At 36.9% G+C, this 19059-nt stretch overlaps 1 protein-coding gene across 1 annotated transcript; it reads left to right on the forward strand.

Annotated features, from left to right (window-relative positions):
• The first annotated feature begins 18235 nt into the window (after window positions 1-18235).
• Window positions 18236-18763, forward strand: LOC140160172 (uncharacterized). Its single transcript, XM_072183448.1, has one exon. It carries the CDS (start codon window positions 18236-18238, stop codon window positions 18761-18763), a length of 528 nt encoding a protein of 175 aa, XP_072039549.1.
• The last annotated feature ends 296 nt before the right edge of the window (window positions 18764-19059 follow it).

Consider the following 19059-nt stretch of genomic DNA (forward strand, 5'->3'; position numbering starts at 1 on the left):
CAGTAGTTCTAGAGTTAATAGATATGACTAACATTTTCAATGTGATTATATGATGATATGAGAGGGACTCCATCTTTAATGAAATAGCTTTATAAGTTAAATGATCAAATTAACTTACTCAGGGCACATGGCACCCCATAAAAGATTTAAATTTGAATTTTATGAAAACTATCTTTCAGAAGATTCTTCTTTTACATCAACTCCACCAATATCAATTTGGGGTGTTTAACACACACAGCGACTTCTTGTTAAACACATGTTCCTTTTTAAAGGAATGTTTTGTTGGTCAGATTGTATGCAATTGGCATTGCCTTTTCCTTTAATGTCTTTCGTTCGTGTCAGAATTGAAAAAAAAAATCCCATTGATTTTACATTATCTTGATTTCATTTGAATAATTCCCATAACTGTTTTACCAGGGGAAAAGAACCACAATTTCACCATTTTGGGTTTAAAATAGTGGATTATATACAACTTTACGAACATTTCCGGAACTTAGTTTTTTGGTCTTTTTATTATTCTGCACACAACTCAATTTCGTCAGAAAGTGGATTTAATACATTATACTCTGTGCTTGTCCCTTCTAATTCATCTACAACAATCAATGACAGGTAATGGTGAAATGGAGTTTGGTCTGCACATCTGCACATGTGAGGGGATTGTGATCTGCCTATCAAAACGAACCTTTAGAGCAGTTTCTAACTCCCTGAGAACAATCATGCACACGAGATGATGACATGAAATGAAACCTCGTATAATTATATAGCATTGGGATCTTTTAAAAAACACGTACAATTCTTCTTAGGTTTCAGTTTTTTTGTCTGAATATTTGAGTGAAATTTCTTCTCTCACCTTAAAAGCACCCAAATCTCACACTAGTAACAAATAAGTTACGGTTACTGCACGAGTAACCGATAGCCATCGAGCCAGTATAGAAAATTTATATATATATAGCACAATATGGCAATAATTATAACTGCTAATACATGTATACGTTTTGACACCATAGAAAATATATAGTTTATAACATTACGATGTCGTTACATTAAGGTTACTCAAAGTTTTAACAATAAGGTCAAGTTAAAATCATAATTCTATAATAAGACAGCCTTTCATTCTTAAGGTTCCTCATTGCTTTCTTGATATAGGGCAAGTGTGACCCCAATATAATAGCCCCATGGAAGCAATGCGTAACCTTAATAAAATGGAAGACGGGCTGTCTGTCTGTCGATAACAGACAACTTAGAGACAACCCGTCACAAATGTCATACTTTTTTATCTTGATTGCTATTGTTTATTTGTAGCTCTGCGGGGCAACCATAGCACTATGATTGAGAAATGCACTATGATTGAGAAATTTGATCAATATAACTTAATTTTAAAGGCAAAGTCCCCATAACCACACACACAAAATGGTAATTTTAAAATTGCAACCAACGAGCTAATAGTCGAGACTTAAAAAATTAGATTTGTTTTTCTTATCTAAACATTCATATTAGCCCACTGCATTAGTCTCAATGTTTTGAATGTTAAATAAAAGGATGAAAACACCAGATATTTACACACAATCCCAATGCAAGGTATGAGCTATTGTCTTTTACTGGTGTACACTAGTAACTGATACGGAAAGGTTACTGATATGTGCTTTGGGTGTTAAAAATAACATTTGTCAAGGCATTACATTTCTATTCTTGAAACATGTCACTATAAACCAGCTAAAATCAGCTATCCTAAAATCCTAAATTCAAGGCAAAAAATATGTGTGAATGTTGATTGCGTCATTGGTTAATATTTATTAAAACATCTTCTAGTTGCTTTACCCAATTCAACATTAAGTTTTTGAAAGTTTACATCTTGGTATTAGTTTTAGGTGTTCGATATATCTACTTTACTGTGTCTTTCATATTTGTAACATTATATTAATTCATTTATTCTTTAAATTGCTTCTAATGATGTAAATCGCTTTTGAGACTTTTGCATAAGGCTAGTAATAAACCCAATATGCATTATTTATTGTTATTATATCAATTACCAAATGTGTCACAAATGCAACACTGTCTTGATTTCACTCTTCGTCTTGTTCATGCCTTCATCACTTCTAGTCTGGACTCATAAACTTTTCTCCTGAAAAATAACTTACAAGCCCCAGATAGCGTGCTTAAAACACTGCTGCACACCTAATTTCCACGTGTTCCATGCACGCCTCATCATACAACCACTGTAACCTGTTCAAACCGTACTTGTTTCCATAAAAATGGGAAGAGGCTACAAGATTCCCCTGCTGACTTCAAATCAAGAATTATTACTCTACGGACTTTTAACCTTTTTAAAGAACTTGTTTAGAGTACTTATTTAAACAACAGGGTTGTTTAAGAAAACTATCTGGGTTATTTAAAAGGTTGTTTAAATTTCTGGGTTGTTTAAAAAGATTGTGTACTTTGTCTGGATTGTTTAAAGATGGTTGTTTAGAAATATGTGTTAGTTATTCAATGATGCTTGTTTAAAGTGATTACTGTTAATTGACTAAGAATCAGCTGTGTACACTGTTACTATTGCTGTGGTCGGTTGGGTTGTCTATAGTAAATGCGGGCGGCCGTGCGGTGGGGGTGGGGTGGGTTCTTCTCCAGCACCTCTGAGGAATCATCCAGATTACTCAAATTCAGAAATTTCCCGGGCACTTTTTGAAGTGGTTATCCTGATTACATATGCAGTCCTTGAACATCAGTTCAAATCATCCAGGAAATATATAAGAATTGGGAGTATTTATCGCTGGTTGGGGGTATTTCCAGCACATTCTGGGATAGCTTTCGTACTATCCTTGATTAGCATCATTTCAACATTCTTACTGATACGGCATCGTGCGATTCATTATTTTCAGTTTTAAAACCAGTGGAGTACATGGAAGCATACTTGTGTCATATCCGCCAGAGGTTTACTGTCTTAGTCTTAAGTGTTTTACCTTAGTCCTAGGCTTACGTCCCTTATCTGGGGCGAAATATCTTAGCTGGAAATTGATGAACAATAACCAGTGGCATATTAAAGCATAAGATTGTAATTCCCGCCTTAGTTTTACTAGCCTTAGTCCTAGATTTACGTCTATTATCTGGAGATAAATTGCCGATAACTTACATTTTTCTTGAAATAATGACGTTTATAGAAGCATAAATGCGTCATTGGCGCCTTAGGTTTACTAAGTATTCAACCTTAGTCCTAGATTTACGTTCATTACCTGGAGATAAAACGCCTTTCTGAGATAACGCACCTTATCTTGAAATAATGATTGTCAAGTGGGGTTTAGGTCATGTTATCCTGGGTTTAAGTCCCTTATCCGTGGATAAGGTGAAAAAAGGTTTATTCAGGTAAAATTGCCATTTTATCAACATTGTGTAAAACAGGGCGGGATCAATAAGTAACAACCTTCTACGCCTTTTTTTTTTGGCCCTCGCAATCGCATTTTTCAGCAGATTTGTTTTAAATGTGAAAATGCTCAGGGGAATGAGCGGCTTCAAATAAGATGTTCCACTAAGTTTTCTGAAACATCACATTTTTTTTTCAGGCTGTGCCTAATATTATTGTCATTCAAATTGGGAAAATTTAGGGGCAGAGTACTCACCTGACAGATAAATAAAGATAAATATACCCCCTGACAAAAATGAGAGAAAATCGGGGAGGCAAAGGAAAAGAAAACGGAGAAAAAGGCAGTGAAGTTAGAAAAAAAGGGGGAAACAAGGAAGGGGGAAGAAAAAAAGAAAGAAGCTCCCCCAAATATCCTGGTCATTTTCTTTGCTGCCCATTTCCCAACAGAATTCACCCCGATTATGAGCCGAAATAGTGTAAAATACAATAAATTATTTGTGCGCGCACATCTCGAATACTCGAAGATCCCAACAAAATATCATAATAGTTAGCAAAGGTCAAAAATGTTACGTGTAGGTCGAAAGGGTTTGGGGTGTACATTGTAAAAATCCACATATTTAGCTGGGGTGACTCTTTAATATTTACAGGATTTCTATCAAAAACGGTGTATACAACCGATAACACCGGATGAAAGAAAGATTTTTCTTTCCTTTTTCCTTCTTATGTTCATCAACCATGACCATTTCCAATCAATTTGCATATCACCCATTTTATTCAGAAATTTATGACCAGCTTTAGTCAACAATATAACAATAGAAATAAGTAGGTGCCACTTACCTTGCAGACACAAAGCTTTTCCTCGCCATATCTTTCCTTGCCATTTCTCGTCTTCCTCGCCCAGGATCAGAACAAGATTTAATTTGATGATCTCAACCTCGCCATTCTTCATCTTTTGTGGGCTACCTCGCCTTTCCTCGCCCTTTCTCGCCACACCTCGCCTTTTCTTTTACTTTCTTGACATTATGGGTTCATAGTGGAGGTTGTTGACTTCGATCGGGTGAGCACTTGATGGTGCAAGTCGTATTAATTGGGCCATAAGTTAAAATCAAGTAAGTCGTATGGACATTTTTGTATTTTGTAAGTATATACAAGGTTATCAACAAACAGTTCATCTCATTTCCACGTCAAGATGTGTACACTGCTTAGGACTTAATTATAAATTAGCCTTAAACGTGGTCTAGTCGTAATTGTTAACGTAATTTTGTTATTGCAACATCTTGAAAGCAATTTTGGGATTTCTGGTAAGGCTCTCCAATGGATGAGATCCTATTTAGAGAGTCGAGTATACCAAGTTCAGATAGACGGTGTTTACTCTCATATGCATAAACTGGACACTGGGGTCCCTCAGGGCACTGTACTGGGCCCGTTGGGTATTATTTTATACACATCTCCTGTTGGTAATATCATACGTAAGAATGGACTTAGTTTCCATGTTTATGCTGATGACACTCAATTGTATATTTCTTTCGACCCTAGAATACCAGAATAATTGGTATCACCGAACTCAGCAATTGGATAACTGTGAATAAATTAAGACTCATTCACAGTAAAACTGAATTTTTAATTGCTGGAACCACCCAAGGACTGAACAAACTCTCTCCTGTTGAACTCAAAGTTGGTAATGAACGGATTAAAGCCAGCACTTCCGTGCGCAATCTGGGGGTGATTTTCGACTATCATGTCCATGATTAAGCACATCAACAGTCGTATTTCTTCTGTCAACTTTCACTTACGGAACATCCGTCGCATCGCTAAATATCTTGATCAGGTCACAAAACATAATGTCGTTCGCTGTCTTATTCTCTCGCGCCTGGACTATGGCAATGCACTCCTGTATGAAGCCAAATCAAAGGACCTGGACCGTTTACAATCTCTCCTAAACAAAGCCGCTAAACTTATTTTCTGTGCTGACAGACGTGATAGCCCATCATATTGACTCTATTTTTGTTATTGCTTTGTTTTTACGGCGCTTTGATCAAGTTGGAAAGGCGCCCTATTAAATGTTGTTTCTGTAATCTATCAACATTTGTGTGCCTGTTGAACCCTTTGATGTTTTCTTCTCATATAAAAACGCGTTTTATCATTTTGAAGGCATGTCAGGGAGGTCAAACAGGAATCAAAAAAATTATCCTGAGTAAGCAGTTGCACAACTGCATGTTAAAAACATTTTATAGAGATTATCCAAAGCTACAATGATGTTTACTAAACTAAGAACGAAAGAAAGAAAGAAAGAAAGAACAAAAGAAAGAAAGAAAGAAAGAAAGAAAGAAAGACAGACAGAAAGAAAGAAAGAAAGAAAGAAAGAAAGAAAGAAAGAAAGAAAGAAAGAAAGAAAGAAATAAAGAAAAAAAAAAAAAAAAAATGAATTAATGAATAAAAGAAAAAAAAAATGAAAAAATAAAAAAAAGAAAAAAAAAAGAAAGAAAGAAAGAAAGAAAGAATGAATGAATGAATGAATGAAAGAAAGAAAGAAAGAACACACACACAAAAAAAAAAGAAAGAACACAAAAAAGAAAGAACACAAAATTCATTCGCCCCAGTATACTACCCTGATTTAAATTATAATGGATTAAATAAACCGTTTAAACTATTACAGAATAAAGCGTCACTATATTTGAACCATAACGTTATAAACGTTAAACTCGTGATACCCTTTAGAGGTTAAATTATTTGTGGTTTAAAGCTTATAATCAATTTTGAGTTAAAGGTTGAAACAACTATTACTTTATCCATTAAAAATGGTTAAGTTTAAAGCTTTATACTTATGTTAGAAGGGAACACTATTTAAGTAACTCAGAGTTCAGAAAGTTAAACATTGTTTAACGATTCTTAAATAGGCGAAGTAGAGTGTAGGGGCCTTTTTAGACACGTCTGTGTGATCTCTAAATAAAACCTCATTTGAACCCATCTCTATATCAATCAATGTTACCGATGCTCTATTAGCTTTGATCGTACGCATACGTATTCTTATAAGCATGGAGCCAAATATATGTATGTGACGTATGCCGTGTAGCTATATATCGAGTGTTGAGAGCCAGAAAGCCTCAACTCACAATCTCCTGCTCACACAAAATGAGCATAAAGTCATCAGGGCAATATAGAAGATACAGTCCGTATAGGCATGGCAAAATTTAATAGAAAACAGAAGGCATTGTGAAGGAAATATTGATTGGTGAAGGCAAAATCAAGAAGCCAACTTTATGTTCATTTTGTTAAAGCTGATCATAGTGAATTTCGGCTTTCTGGTTCTGATTTCCCGATATCCTAGACACAAAAAATAATGCAGATTTAGAATTAAAATCCAAATATAACAATTTCACAACTATTTCACATATTTACAACTGTATTAAGCAATCCAAGTAGGGTGTCATTAAATCAAAACTGATATTATATAGCCTACATGTAGTGAATACATGTAGGAGTTTTATTCTACTACAAGTAACTTAAGAAAAGAGTTACTATTTATGCAGTTAAGTCAGTGCGTATATGAAACAAAAGAACCAACATAAATTTGGAATTTGACATTTACCACCAGCTCTAAATGCGAAATTTATTTAAATAGATCTATTATACCTTCAGATTTGTTTTTGCAGGTTACTGTTAAAGGCGCGCAATATGCTGATGTGTTTGAATAGGGTAAGATAATCAAAAATGATCAATATTCGTAGCGTAACATGTATGTACATATTTCATTACTTTATTTTTTAGAATAGTTTAATAGTTTTCATCGTTTTTATCCATATCCCCTAATGGATCTTGTCAGCACGTACGTGGCATACTGCAAACTGCTTTTATATCGACATGCATTGTCATGGTTATGATTTAAAGCCATTGTGACTCAGACACGATGGTTTTAAAGAGCTTATTAATAAAGATAGGTGCACTTCAAACATCGATCCAAACCCTTTCATTTTCTGAATACATTAAAATTCCATAAGGTTTAAATAAATAGCTACAATAAGTATTACTATAGATATGGTGCACAGTGTCATCGCCCCGATATCTTCATGGCAGAAATCGACATGGTAGGTTGAATCCACAGCCAGGCATGGCCATTTTGTTCCGACCATTGAGACGCATAATGAGCCGAGGGATATCCGACAAGGCTACTGACAATAGCCTGGTAATTGACCTCTCTGTGTATGAGCATAGACTCTTCTTCAGAGTTTATGGTGTGAGTGAGCATGTATACGCCATAATGAGGTCAATGGTCATATGCTTTAGACTGCTTGCACGAGTGAGTGCCGCTAGCCTACGCTGCACTATAGTTCGGCACATACAAAATCAGAATATTTTTGTCAGTTTTTGAGTCCAAGACGCAATGGAAGGAACAAAATCTGGCTTCTTTAGACTAAATCAATTACGGGAGATATTCATAATTTTCTACCCTGGGATCCAAAGATTTATCGTCTGAATATCAAATCGTGCATAGCACATTCACGTGTATCGATCCCGGGTATTCATTTCAATGTATCTGCTGTATAATGTAATTATTAACCGGGTGATGTCGGTGTGTGGTGTTGCCAAACTGTCAGAAGAATGCCTCGACGACTAGCGACTCTCTTATGACGTCATTTCAACCGGGTCATGGGTCAAAAGTTCAGTGAATGACCAGTCGAGTCAAAGAAGCGTTTTGGATGAGACTTGGGGTCTTATATATTCATTTTTTTTGGAATCTATTGTTTAGAAACTCAAACGCTTGGGATTAAAATTATCCCAACTGTCACTGTTATGTTTTGTTTGTTTGCTTTTTTTTTTTTAATTGTTTTTTTTTTTTATTTTTTCATTACCAGGATTTTGGTGTTAGGTAGCAAAGCCAAATATTCGTCCACATTCAATGGGCAAGGCTAGATTTTTGTCCCCATTTAGAGGGAAAAGCCAGATTTTCGTCCCCATTAGTCAATTTGTTTGTCCCATTTGTTGGTCATTTTGCTCTTTACCGTTCCCATTTTGTACCCAGATAAACTGAGTAGGAATAAATTTGCAAATGACAGTTAGATGCTGAAAACCTCGTGCAATTCCAACCTCCTCTACTCTGATTCCTCTCCTCTTCTTAACTCCCATGTCCGCATCTATCTTCTACCCTCCTCCCATCTCTCCTTTCCGCTCTTCTTCTCGCCCCTCTCTCTCTCTAACTCCCTCTCTCTCCTAAGCAATTGTCAAGTTTTATTATAGTCAATGAATTAAAAATGAAACATCTAACATTCTAGGCAGAAGCAATTTTCAGATTACCAATTCAAGTATTGTTAAGCGATTTAATGGTATCAATTGGCTTCGCGTAAAGGCAATTTTTCTTTGCTTATTACCTAGTTTGAAGCTGTATTTGGGGGACATCAATTTGCCCCTTTGTCTCCGTATCTATAGATAATCATATCAACACCCTACTACGAAAATTGCCTAAGTATTTTTTTTTTGTAATTTGGAGTACCAAAAGGTGTTCAAGCATACATTTAAACATACTTATTCACCAATTTTTACCTTTTACGTGATGCTTGACTATGTTCAGATACCCAGCCTAGGCGGGAGTGCACACAAGTCCGTGAAGCTGTGCAATTTCTCGCAAATTTGTAGATACTTCTTTTGTGTAAATGAGCACCTTTTTGAAGTCAGAGATGTACACAACTCACGAAACTGGAAACGAAAATTCACTTCCTTCAACACTTTAACATATCAATATCATAAGCGGTAGATCACCGTCCCGCACGCCATGTACGTTCTGTGTTATGAACATCGCGTATGTGTTCGACACATATTTCCATCGTAATAATTAAACGACGGTTCTTGCGGGGTTTTTTTCTTCAAAATCTCGGATTTTGACAAAACTACTGCACATAGGGTCCTCATTTTTGCAAGGTATGTTGATTTAATAAAGTACAATATAATCCTGTAAAATAACAGAATTTGGGAAAAAATATTGAGGACGTACTCCTCAGCAATTTAATAATATGGCTTTAAGGGAGATGCATTATAGATGATGCGGAATTTGCAGAATATTCATAAGTGGTAATTTAATTTTGTTTAGATGCCCTCACATGTATTCATAACGTGAGTACCCATACAAACACTTGCAAATGTTTACTCTTTATCTCTTTGTATGCCGTCAACTCATCTTTATACGCTCGTTCGTCTAAACTCAGATTCATTACCATCCCATAATTCGGAACAGACGCCTGAAATATTTTTCTAGTGAGTCTTAAAATATTAGTATTGGGGTTTGATTCGTTCCAATGATATCAGAGAAAACATGACTTCATAATACTGCTGCTGACCAATGCGCCGGGAAGTCAATGTTGTAGCGTAAATTCAAATAAACTCGGTGTGAATACACCTACTCACAAACAAGGCTGGTACCGCTAAGCATATTAGTGCTCAGCACTATGTCGAGTCGTGCGATTTCGGTGTTAAAAGCAAACTTTCACTTGATTTTGTCTCTTGTGGGGGTAAATAATGGGAAAAAGATGTTTCCATTTTTTAATTTCGTGGAAGTGGTAAAATCCAAGATGGCCGCCAAAATCCTATAAAACTGACTGACACATGCAAAAAAAAAAGCTATATATCACTCTTAAAATATGCCAAAATGTAAATTTCAAATACTGGAACTATGTAGCCTTGTGTCAGATACTCAAAGAAAGATTTAATATTTCGGAGTAACTGGTAAAATCCAAGATGGCCGCCAAAATCCTATAAAACTGACTGACACATGCTAAAAAGCTACATATCGCTCTCAAAATATGCTAAATGTAAATTTCAAACACTGGAACTATGTAGCCTTGTGTCAGACACTCAAAGAAACATGTAATATTTCGGGGTAAGTGGTATAAAATCCAAGATGGCCGCCAAAATCTTGTAAAACTGGCTGACACATGCAAAATCCACATATCTCTCTCAAAGTATGCTCAAAATCTAAATTTCAAACACCGGAACTAGCATTGTGTCAGGCACTTGAAGATATATTTAATATTCTAGCTGTCCCGGTTTCCTCTTCCCATGTGGTGGAATATAAAGGGCATATTCTTTCACAGGCTCGTCATCTTCAAGACGCAGTATATGGCCGAGAAATTTGAGTTGATGAATCTTGACTCTGGCAACCAGTGGAGTGGTGTTGGTCAGATTGTAGATGTTTTCATTTGGGATCCGATCCACACGCTTGATGTTTAACATGACTCTGTAGCAAGATGTTGCAAAGGCATTGATCTTGTTTTCCATGTCCTTGGTGATTACCCATGACTCGCACCCGTACAGAAGGATAGTGACACAAGTTGTCTCAAACAGCTTGATTTTTGTTCCGATTGGCAGGGATGGGCTTCTCCAAAGGCGTTCCAGTTTCCAGAAAGCGGCCCAGGCTAGTGCTTTTCTTCTCCAACACTAGAGCCCATCTTGGAACCCATGTACTTGAAGTCTGTGACATGGTTGATGGTACTACCATAGACTTCAAGTGCTGGCTGGGCGTTACAGTTTGCAGTCATATATTCTGTCTTAGGTGCGCTGATGACAAGGCCTAGATCTGCTGCTGCTGTTGCAGTCCTACTGGGCCCGGGCTATAGAAGATTCCAACAGGGCAATATCATCAGCAAAATCCAGGTCATTCAGCATCTTAGCAGGATACCTGCTTGACCGACGTGGGTAGGTAACAATTCCAGCGTCAATTCCAGAAGTTGATTTCTTCAGGAGGTAGTCTACCAGGATAATGAACAGGAATGGTGCCAACACATCACCCTGAAGCACTCCAGTTGTTACTTGGAAAGGCTCTGAGATACTTCCATCTATCATAACGGCACTATTGGAGTCCTTGACCACAACCTTTGGTATTCCATAATGCCGCAGCACTGAGAACATGACGGACCTGTTGATGGAGTCAAAGGCTTTTTTGAAGTCCACAAAAGTGACTGTCAAGGGAAGTTGGTACTCCTTGAAGCCTTCCACGATCCTCCTCAAAATGTGTATTTGCTGAGCACAGCTTCGACCTGATCTAAAGCCAGACTGGTTGCTTCTCAGTAAAGGATCAATGTGAGGCTGCTTATATACTGCTTAAATGTATATGAGTTTGTTTTTATGATCACGTTTCCAAGTGTATAATTATGTCTTTGAACCAAAAGCACAATATTTTACATAACCAGACCCCTTGCCAGGTCCAAGATGGACGGCATATCAGATACAGTACCTACTCCTGGCACTAGTACATGGTTATACACCACTAATAGGCCTGGGCGATGCATGGAAATGATGAACTATTTGTTTGCGTGGCATCTGAAAAGACTGTTTAAAATCACTGTAATTAACCAAGTGATATAGCCAAAAAAGTACATTTTGGGTTTTGATGCTTCGAAATGGTATATTTTTCTCATTATATGACACTTTTTAGCATTATATTCGCCCTATCTAATTAATTGTAACTTTCAGCTTCAAGGGCACAATGCCATTTTGTTTGCGAAAAGTCTCATTTCTACCTATGTTGAGTTTTTGATCATTTGGGATCTAAATCATCTAGTTTCACCTGAAATTGGTGGCGTTTAACTTTATTTAACTGTGAGAGTTCTGAATTTGAGAACATACCGCCCGAAATCAGCCATTTTCCCATTGACAACAATGTAATGGGTTTAGGGGTTTAGACAGCGTTATACTAGATTCACGTCCCTTATCTGGGGTTAGGGCGCCTTATCTGGGGTTTAGACTGCATTATCCTAGATTCACGTCCCTTATCTGGGGTTGGGCGCCTTATCTGGGGTTTAGACTGCATTATCCTAGATTCAGGTCCCTTATCTGGGGTTAGAGCGCCTCATCTTGGTTTAGATGCCTTATCCAGGATTTAGACTACCTTTATATAGGGTGATTCGGATAAGAATGGACCACCTATATCATAAAGTATGTTTAAATGAATAAAACACAATATATTTGTTCACCCTACATAAAATGGTCTGAAAATGAAAAAATAATGCCCCAATTTCATGGAGAAAGTTTCTAAATGGAGGCTGATAATGTTGTCTTGAAAATTCATTGACACCCAGATGTTTAGTGCTAACGATAACTACCTGAGGGCAGCATAACTGATCATCTGCCTAGTCCATACTTGTCCGAATCACCCTATATATAGGGTTTGCGTTCCTTATCTAGGGTTTAAGGTGCCTTAGTGGGGTTTTTAAACTGCCTTATCGGGGTTTATGTCTCTTATCTGGGGTTAAGGCGCCCTATCTGGGGTTTAGATGCCTTATCTGGGGTTTACGACCCTTATCTGGGGTTAACTATCCTTATCTGAAGTTAAGGCGCCTTATCTGGGATTAAGATGCCTTATCTGTTGTTTACGTTCCTTATCTGGTGTTAAGGCGCCTTATCTGGGGTTTAAACTGCCTTATCTGGGGTTTATGTCTCTTATCTGGGGTTAAGGTGCCCTATCTGGGGTTTAGATGCCTTATCTAGGGTTTACGACCCTTATCTGGGGTTAACGATCCTTATCTAGAGTTAAGGCACCTTACGTGGGGTTTAGGTGCCTTATCTGTGGTTTATGTTCCTTATTTAGGGTTAAGGCACCTTATTTGGGGTTTGGACTGCTTTATCTGGAGTCTACGTCCCTTAATCTGGGGTTACGGCGCCTTATCTGGGGTTTAGATACCTTTTCTGGGGTTTAGACTGCGTTATGCTAAGGTTAAGGTATCTTAGCCCCAGGTAAGGATCGTAAACCCCGTATAAGGCCGTATAAACCACCGATAAGATAATAATATAAGCAAAATTCTGCATTTTAGTGGTGGTTATTTTTTAAATGTTGGCAGCCATCTTGGGATTTAAGGTCCTGTGCTGTTTTAGATTATTCCAATGGATTTCTAGACCCTGTAAACATGGGTATAGACACCAGCATCATACTTCTAGGACTTTTTTGCACCTGAGATATAGCCAAATTAATTTTCACTGGCGGCCATTTTGAAATTTTGGCAGCCATCTTGGAATGATAGGCTCTAGGCTGTTGTGAATTACTCTATTGGATTCCTTGACCCTGAAAACATGGGTATAGACATCAGAATCGTGCTGCTGGGTGCTTCTCTGACCAAGTTATGGTGATTTTAAAGGATTTTGGCGGCCATCTTGAAAAACGCCCTCTACCAAGAATTCCCACACTTTTCGATGGTGCAGACTTCTCTCATTTTATTCAGCGTCCTCAAATCTATAAAGAAACACCTTCAAAACTTCTTGTACTCAACCCGAGAAGGGGACTTCCATTCTGTACCCTACTAAAGCGCAATTTATGAGTAAAATATGGCAAATTTTCAATCACGGCGGCCATCTTGGATTTTAGGGACTAAACGGTCTTTAAAAAAATGGAAACATGTTTTATTTCAATCTTTGCCTTCCAATGCATTGAAATCAATTGAGAAATTGCTTTTAACAAAGAAAGCGCACGACTTCTCCTTTGTTCAACATAGTGCTGGGCACTATATCTATCAGCACAATACATGACAGAATAAAGACATCCCACTCACAACGGCGGTCAATCGATATCTATTGTTGTACATGGCTCACTCGGTCGTTTAAACAGGACTTACAAACGTAAGAAATTTGGTGTTGAAATGAGCAAAATTCAGAGTTACACATTTGCAATGTAAAATTAATTTTCTCGGCCAAATGAAAAGCAATAATTTCTTAAGTAAATATCAGGAAAAAACCATAACACTTCAGCTGATTTTTTTTCAAATCCTGGGGTTAAACTGTTGAGCACACTTAGAATGAACTGTAGTGATGCGCGCATTATGTAATCGTTTTTTTTCAACCAGTCAAAAGAATCAAATAAAATTTGAGTGTACGCGTATAATGTACGATAAAATGAGCTACGCGCTACACTTTAAATTGTTTGATTCCAATGTCTATTTCTCAATTTATGTCCAAATTTTTCACCTAATATTTATTGTTGGGCACCCTGTATGTTGATACATGTATTAGATAATGATGATTTCTCTTAAAGTAAATCAACTTTGACTAATAACAACCCATCATTAACTTAGCCATCATTAACTTAGGGGCCATCCATAATTTTTCGCCAGTTTAACTTTTGCACAAAGCGTGCATAAGAGGGTGTGGGGCATTTTGGGCATGTGTGCGTAAGAAAAATGGCGATTTGTTTGAGTAATAAAAAAAATGTGATGAATTATGGCATTTTCCAACATCTTATTCATAACTTAATAACCAATATTAACCTAATGAGTACTGGGGTGTGGAACAGATTTGAGTTTCATTTTCAGTCATATTACTATGATATTAGGTTTGATTCGGGCTACATTTTGATTTATTAATGGCTCTCATTTTCATGAAAATATGGTTTAAGAAATGGTGTAAAATTTAATCCAGAATATAACAAAACTACCTTATCATTATTGTTGCAACACCCTTATTAAGACTATCTTTCGTCAAGCACTGTTTAAATGCTGGGTAGGTTTTCTGTGACCTAGTCGTATACATACCCACCGATTCCAGAACCGGCACATCTTGATTTGGGATAGCTTGTTTGATATTAAGTAGTGTTTTATTTTCATATTCTATTATGGAAGTCTCTTAGAAGAGAGAGAACTGTCACGCATGATATTGGGAATGAATGGTGTTTGATTTTATCCGATAGTTAGTCTGACATCACGGTTGTTTGATGTATATAGATTTGACTTCATTATTAACTAAATGCAAACTATAGATGAGGCCATTTATCCTAAAACATTTTCTTTTTTGTAAGGGGTAGGTGATTCATACTGTCATTAAAACAGCTGGAATAGGTGAAACAGGCAACAAGGACATTTTATAAACATATTTGATCAAACAATAAAAGGAATTATTTGTATTAAAAGGTTGAAAGAGTAATTTCCAGTTACTAAATAGCGCCACCAATTTTGACAATAATACATACATTTTATATCCGAAAAAGCTTTAAAATGCTATAAAAGTGAATACTTTTGTAAAAGAGGGGAAATTAAAGTAGAGAATGACTCAAAAGCATCTGGAAACATTAGCATGATATCACAGTTAGCTGTTTAAGCCTAAAATTTGGTTGTGCATGTTTTATTTGAAAAACTAATAAATGATCCCATCAAACAACCGTGACATGGGGGAAGAGTTGTTGCAAGGAGACCTTCACATAATTCTTACGGTTCATTTTTTTTTTTCTTTAGTGGGAGCTCCCGCACCAAAGTAGCATCGTATACACCCGTAATATTCGGTATCCACATAGTATTTTGATATCTATTTATCAGCAGTACTCATGGCAAATCCTTCGCCATTTTATTTATAACTCAAGGGGGGGGGGGTAAAACCAGGGGTAAAAAGTTACGCACGCTTTGCGCGTAAGTGAAAATTGCGAAAATTATGAACGACCCCTTATGTGGCTGCATTGAATGTAGATGTTGCAGTTGAGCAGTTCCACCTCGTCACGACATTCAACCATGTGTAAATTTAACTAATCTGATGTACGGAATTAAAATCGCGAAACCTGTATTGAGATTGATAATAATAAGTGCCTGAAATATATTGGATTTATTTTTTGAATGGAATAGTTACATAGCTAGTAGTTTCATAGCATAATTAATAACAATCTAAGAATAGAGATACAAGTCATTGGAAATATGTTCTTTTTAACTAATAATTTACTTTCCGACATTTAGTTTGCCTAGAGCAAAATACATTGAGAAACTTTCACAACATTACAACCTAATTGGATTCTTGTTATACAAAGATATATTATATTAAGATATTCATATTGCCTACAGATATTAGTGCGATTTGATAATCGGGACAAGTGCATAATAGATGGCCTTTAATAGTGCAAAGATTTGATCAAAATATCATTTTAAATTAAATTACCGGTTTGATTGTCAGAATAAGCCAAGGCTTTATTTCAATTATTTGTATAAGACTGACCAGACAGAGGCAATGCCCTTGATCAGAAATTATGTAAGCTTGAAGGAAAAAAGAATATAATTCCTGTTTGCTAGAACTAGTAGTAGTTTAAAATTAATGTTGTACAGTTATTGGTTGTGGTTACTGTTGTTGTATCAAGCCATATGTTTTGGAGTTCATTTGGAGATGTGTTCTTACATCCTATCAACGTTCTTGCACACTTGGATTTACCGTTGTAATACTGCCCCGTCTTGTTTTCTGATTAAACGTACTTGAGATCGGATACAGATCCACGTGGATCACAACAATAGTGCTCATAAAAGGACGAAATCATCTGGGCAAGGTTTATATATGAATACACACCACTTCGTCATACATACATTCTCCCAGCCACATTTCCTTAACATGTGGGGCTCGAACCCACGCTGCGCAGCTATCATGTATACAGTATCGACATATTACCAGCGCCTTTACCGCTCGGCCACCTGACTTGTTGGTGCCATCTTGAAAATGTGAACATATAATCGCAATTTCATTGCTTCAACATACCACGTGACAAGCAAAAACAGAAAACGTACCATATTGTGGAGTTTTATCTGCTAGAAAACATTAATGTATTAAAATAGAGCTACCATTATTAATATTGTTGAATTCTCAAGCGCATACTACAATACGAGGCGCCTATGATACATGCACAATACATAAATCGATTTTGATTTCGACCACGTGGTCTGTCCTCAGGACATCGCGTCGGTAGCGGGGTAAGGAGCCTAGTCAGCCTACCATTTTCTTGTAAGACGGTCTGAACTTTTGCAATTTATAGGAAAAGTTCACATAGGTTCCAAAAGGTTCTTTCAGATATTAAAAGATTTGATTCCCATAAAGACGAAACAGTAATATTTAGTCGGGACAAAATTTACATAAAATTTTCATCATCAATTCAGTGTTAATTTTTTACTAAATTCAGAAAATATTTTATGTATATAAAATTGAAATAAAATTCTCTGCCTCCTAAACCACATAAACTTTAGCACGATTGGGTATCACGAATCGTTATATATGATGTGCAGTTAATATTCATTATTCTTTTATACATAATATGCTTCAGTTTTGACACAAAAATATTTCATTGAAAACCCTTCCACTCGGCTATTTCAAAAAGGTAACCACGCTTCCCTAGAATGTGCAATAAATTAGCATTAAACACTTTCTTATTTTAGCAACATTCTAGAAACACTTGGCGTATGGCAAAAAGAGGAGTAATATGGATACAGGTCTCCAGTGAATAGATTCATCAGGTTTGTAAATCAAATCAAGTAGTAATTTTTGTTTGGCAAAACCAGTAAGTTTTTACTTACTAATATTTCGTCCATCTCGTCGGAGGACTTCATCAGATGTGAGCATCTGATCCACTTTCCCGGGAAACTGGCTTCCGGTTTTGAGTAGTCTTACTTCCAGTCTTCAAAACTTATATACGCCAAAATATTTTCTGAATTTAGTAAAAAATTAACACTGAATTGATGATGAAAATTTTATGTAAATTTTGTCCCGACTAAATATTACTGTTTCGTCTTTATGGGAATCAAATCTTTTAATATCTGAAAGAACCTTTTGAACCTATGTGAACTTTTCCTATAAATTGCAAAAGTTCAGACCGTCTTACAAGAAAATGGTAGGCTGACTAGGCTCCTTACCCTGCTACCGACGCGATGTCCTGAGGACAGACCACGTGGTCGAAATCAAAATCGATTTATGTATTGTGCATGTATCATAGGCGCCTCGTATTGTAGTATGCGCTTGAGAATTCAACAATATTAATAATGGTAGCTCTATTTTAATACACATTAATGTTTTCTAGCAGATAAAACTCCACAATATGGTACGTTTTCTGTTTTTGCTTGTCACGTGGTATGTTGAAGCAATGAAATTGCGATTTGGTGCAGCGATGGTGCAGCGATGGGCAGCCCAGTCAGCCCCATCATAGCAAATTTCTTTATGGAATTTCTGGAGCAGCAAGCAATCGCGACTGCCCCGATTGATTGTAAGCCACGGTATTGGCGTCGCTATGTGGATGATGTACTAGAAATAATCAAAGCAGGCCAAGTTCAAAATTTAACCGATCACCTCAACACAATCGACAAAACAGACAGTATCAAATTCACCTATGAAGAAGAGAAAGAAGGAAAAATTCCATTTCTCGACACGCTAATTGTCCGGAAACCTGATGGTTCGGTAAAGCTCCTGGTATACAGGAAACCAACCCACACTGACCAATATCTCAGTTTCAAGTCAGAACACCCTCTCCATCAGAAAATGGGTGTAGTCCGTACCTTGTTTGATCGCATGTACAGCGTGGTCACGGACGAAACGGACAGAGCAAATGAAGAGAAACATGTGCGAGGAGCCCTAAAAAACTGTGGCTATCCAAAATGTGCAGTAGACCAAGTGAAATCAAAATGCAACTTAAAACAAAACCAGCTGTGAAACCTACCGCAAAGAAAGACCAAAAGAATGAGGACAAAAGCAAGGGTATGGTAGTGCTCCCTTATGTCAATGGAATTTCCGAGCGTGTTCAAAGAATTTTCAAGAAGCATAAAGTCGACACCGCTATGAAACCTCATCAAACCCTCAAAAAATCCTGGTCCACCCCAAAGACAAAAGAGACAAGCTAAAACAGGCAATTGTATTTATGAGATTGGCTGCCAAAATTGCGATCTCACTTATGTTGGCGAAACCTCGCGTCTGTTTGGGATAAGATTTGCGGAGCACAAAGCGGAAGT

This window comes from Amphiura filiformis, chromosome 9, assembly GCF_039555335.1.
Source record: "Amphiura filiformis chromosome 9, Afil_fr2py, whole genome shotgun sequence".
Taxonomy (NCBI): Eukaryota; Metazoa; Echinodermata; class Ophiuroidea; order Amphilepidida; family Amphiuridae; genus Amphiura; species Amphiura filiformis.

Excerpts from the sequence above, each read along its gene's own strand:
- LOC140160172 (XM_072183448.1), top strand. The coding sequence starts at position 18,236 with ATGGGCAGCCCAGTCAGCCCCATCATAGCAAATTTCTTTATGGAATTT.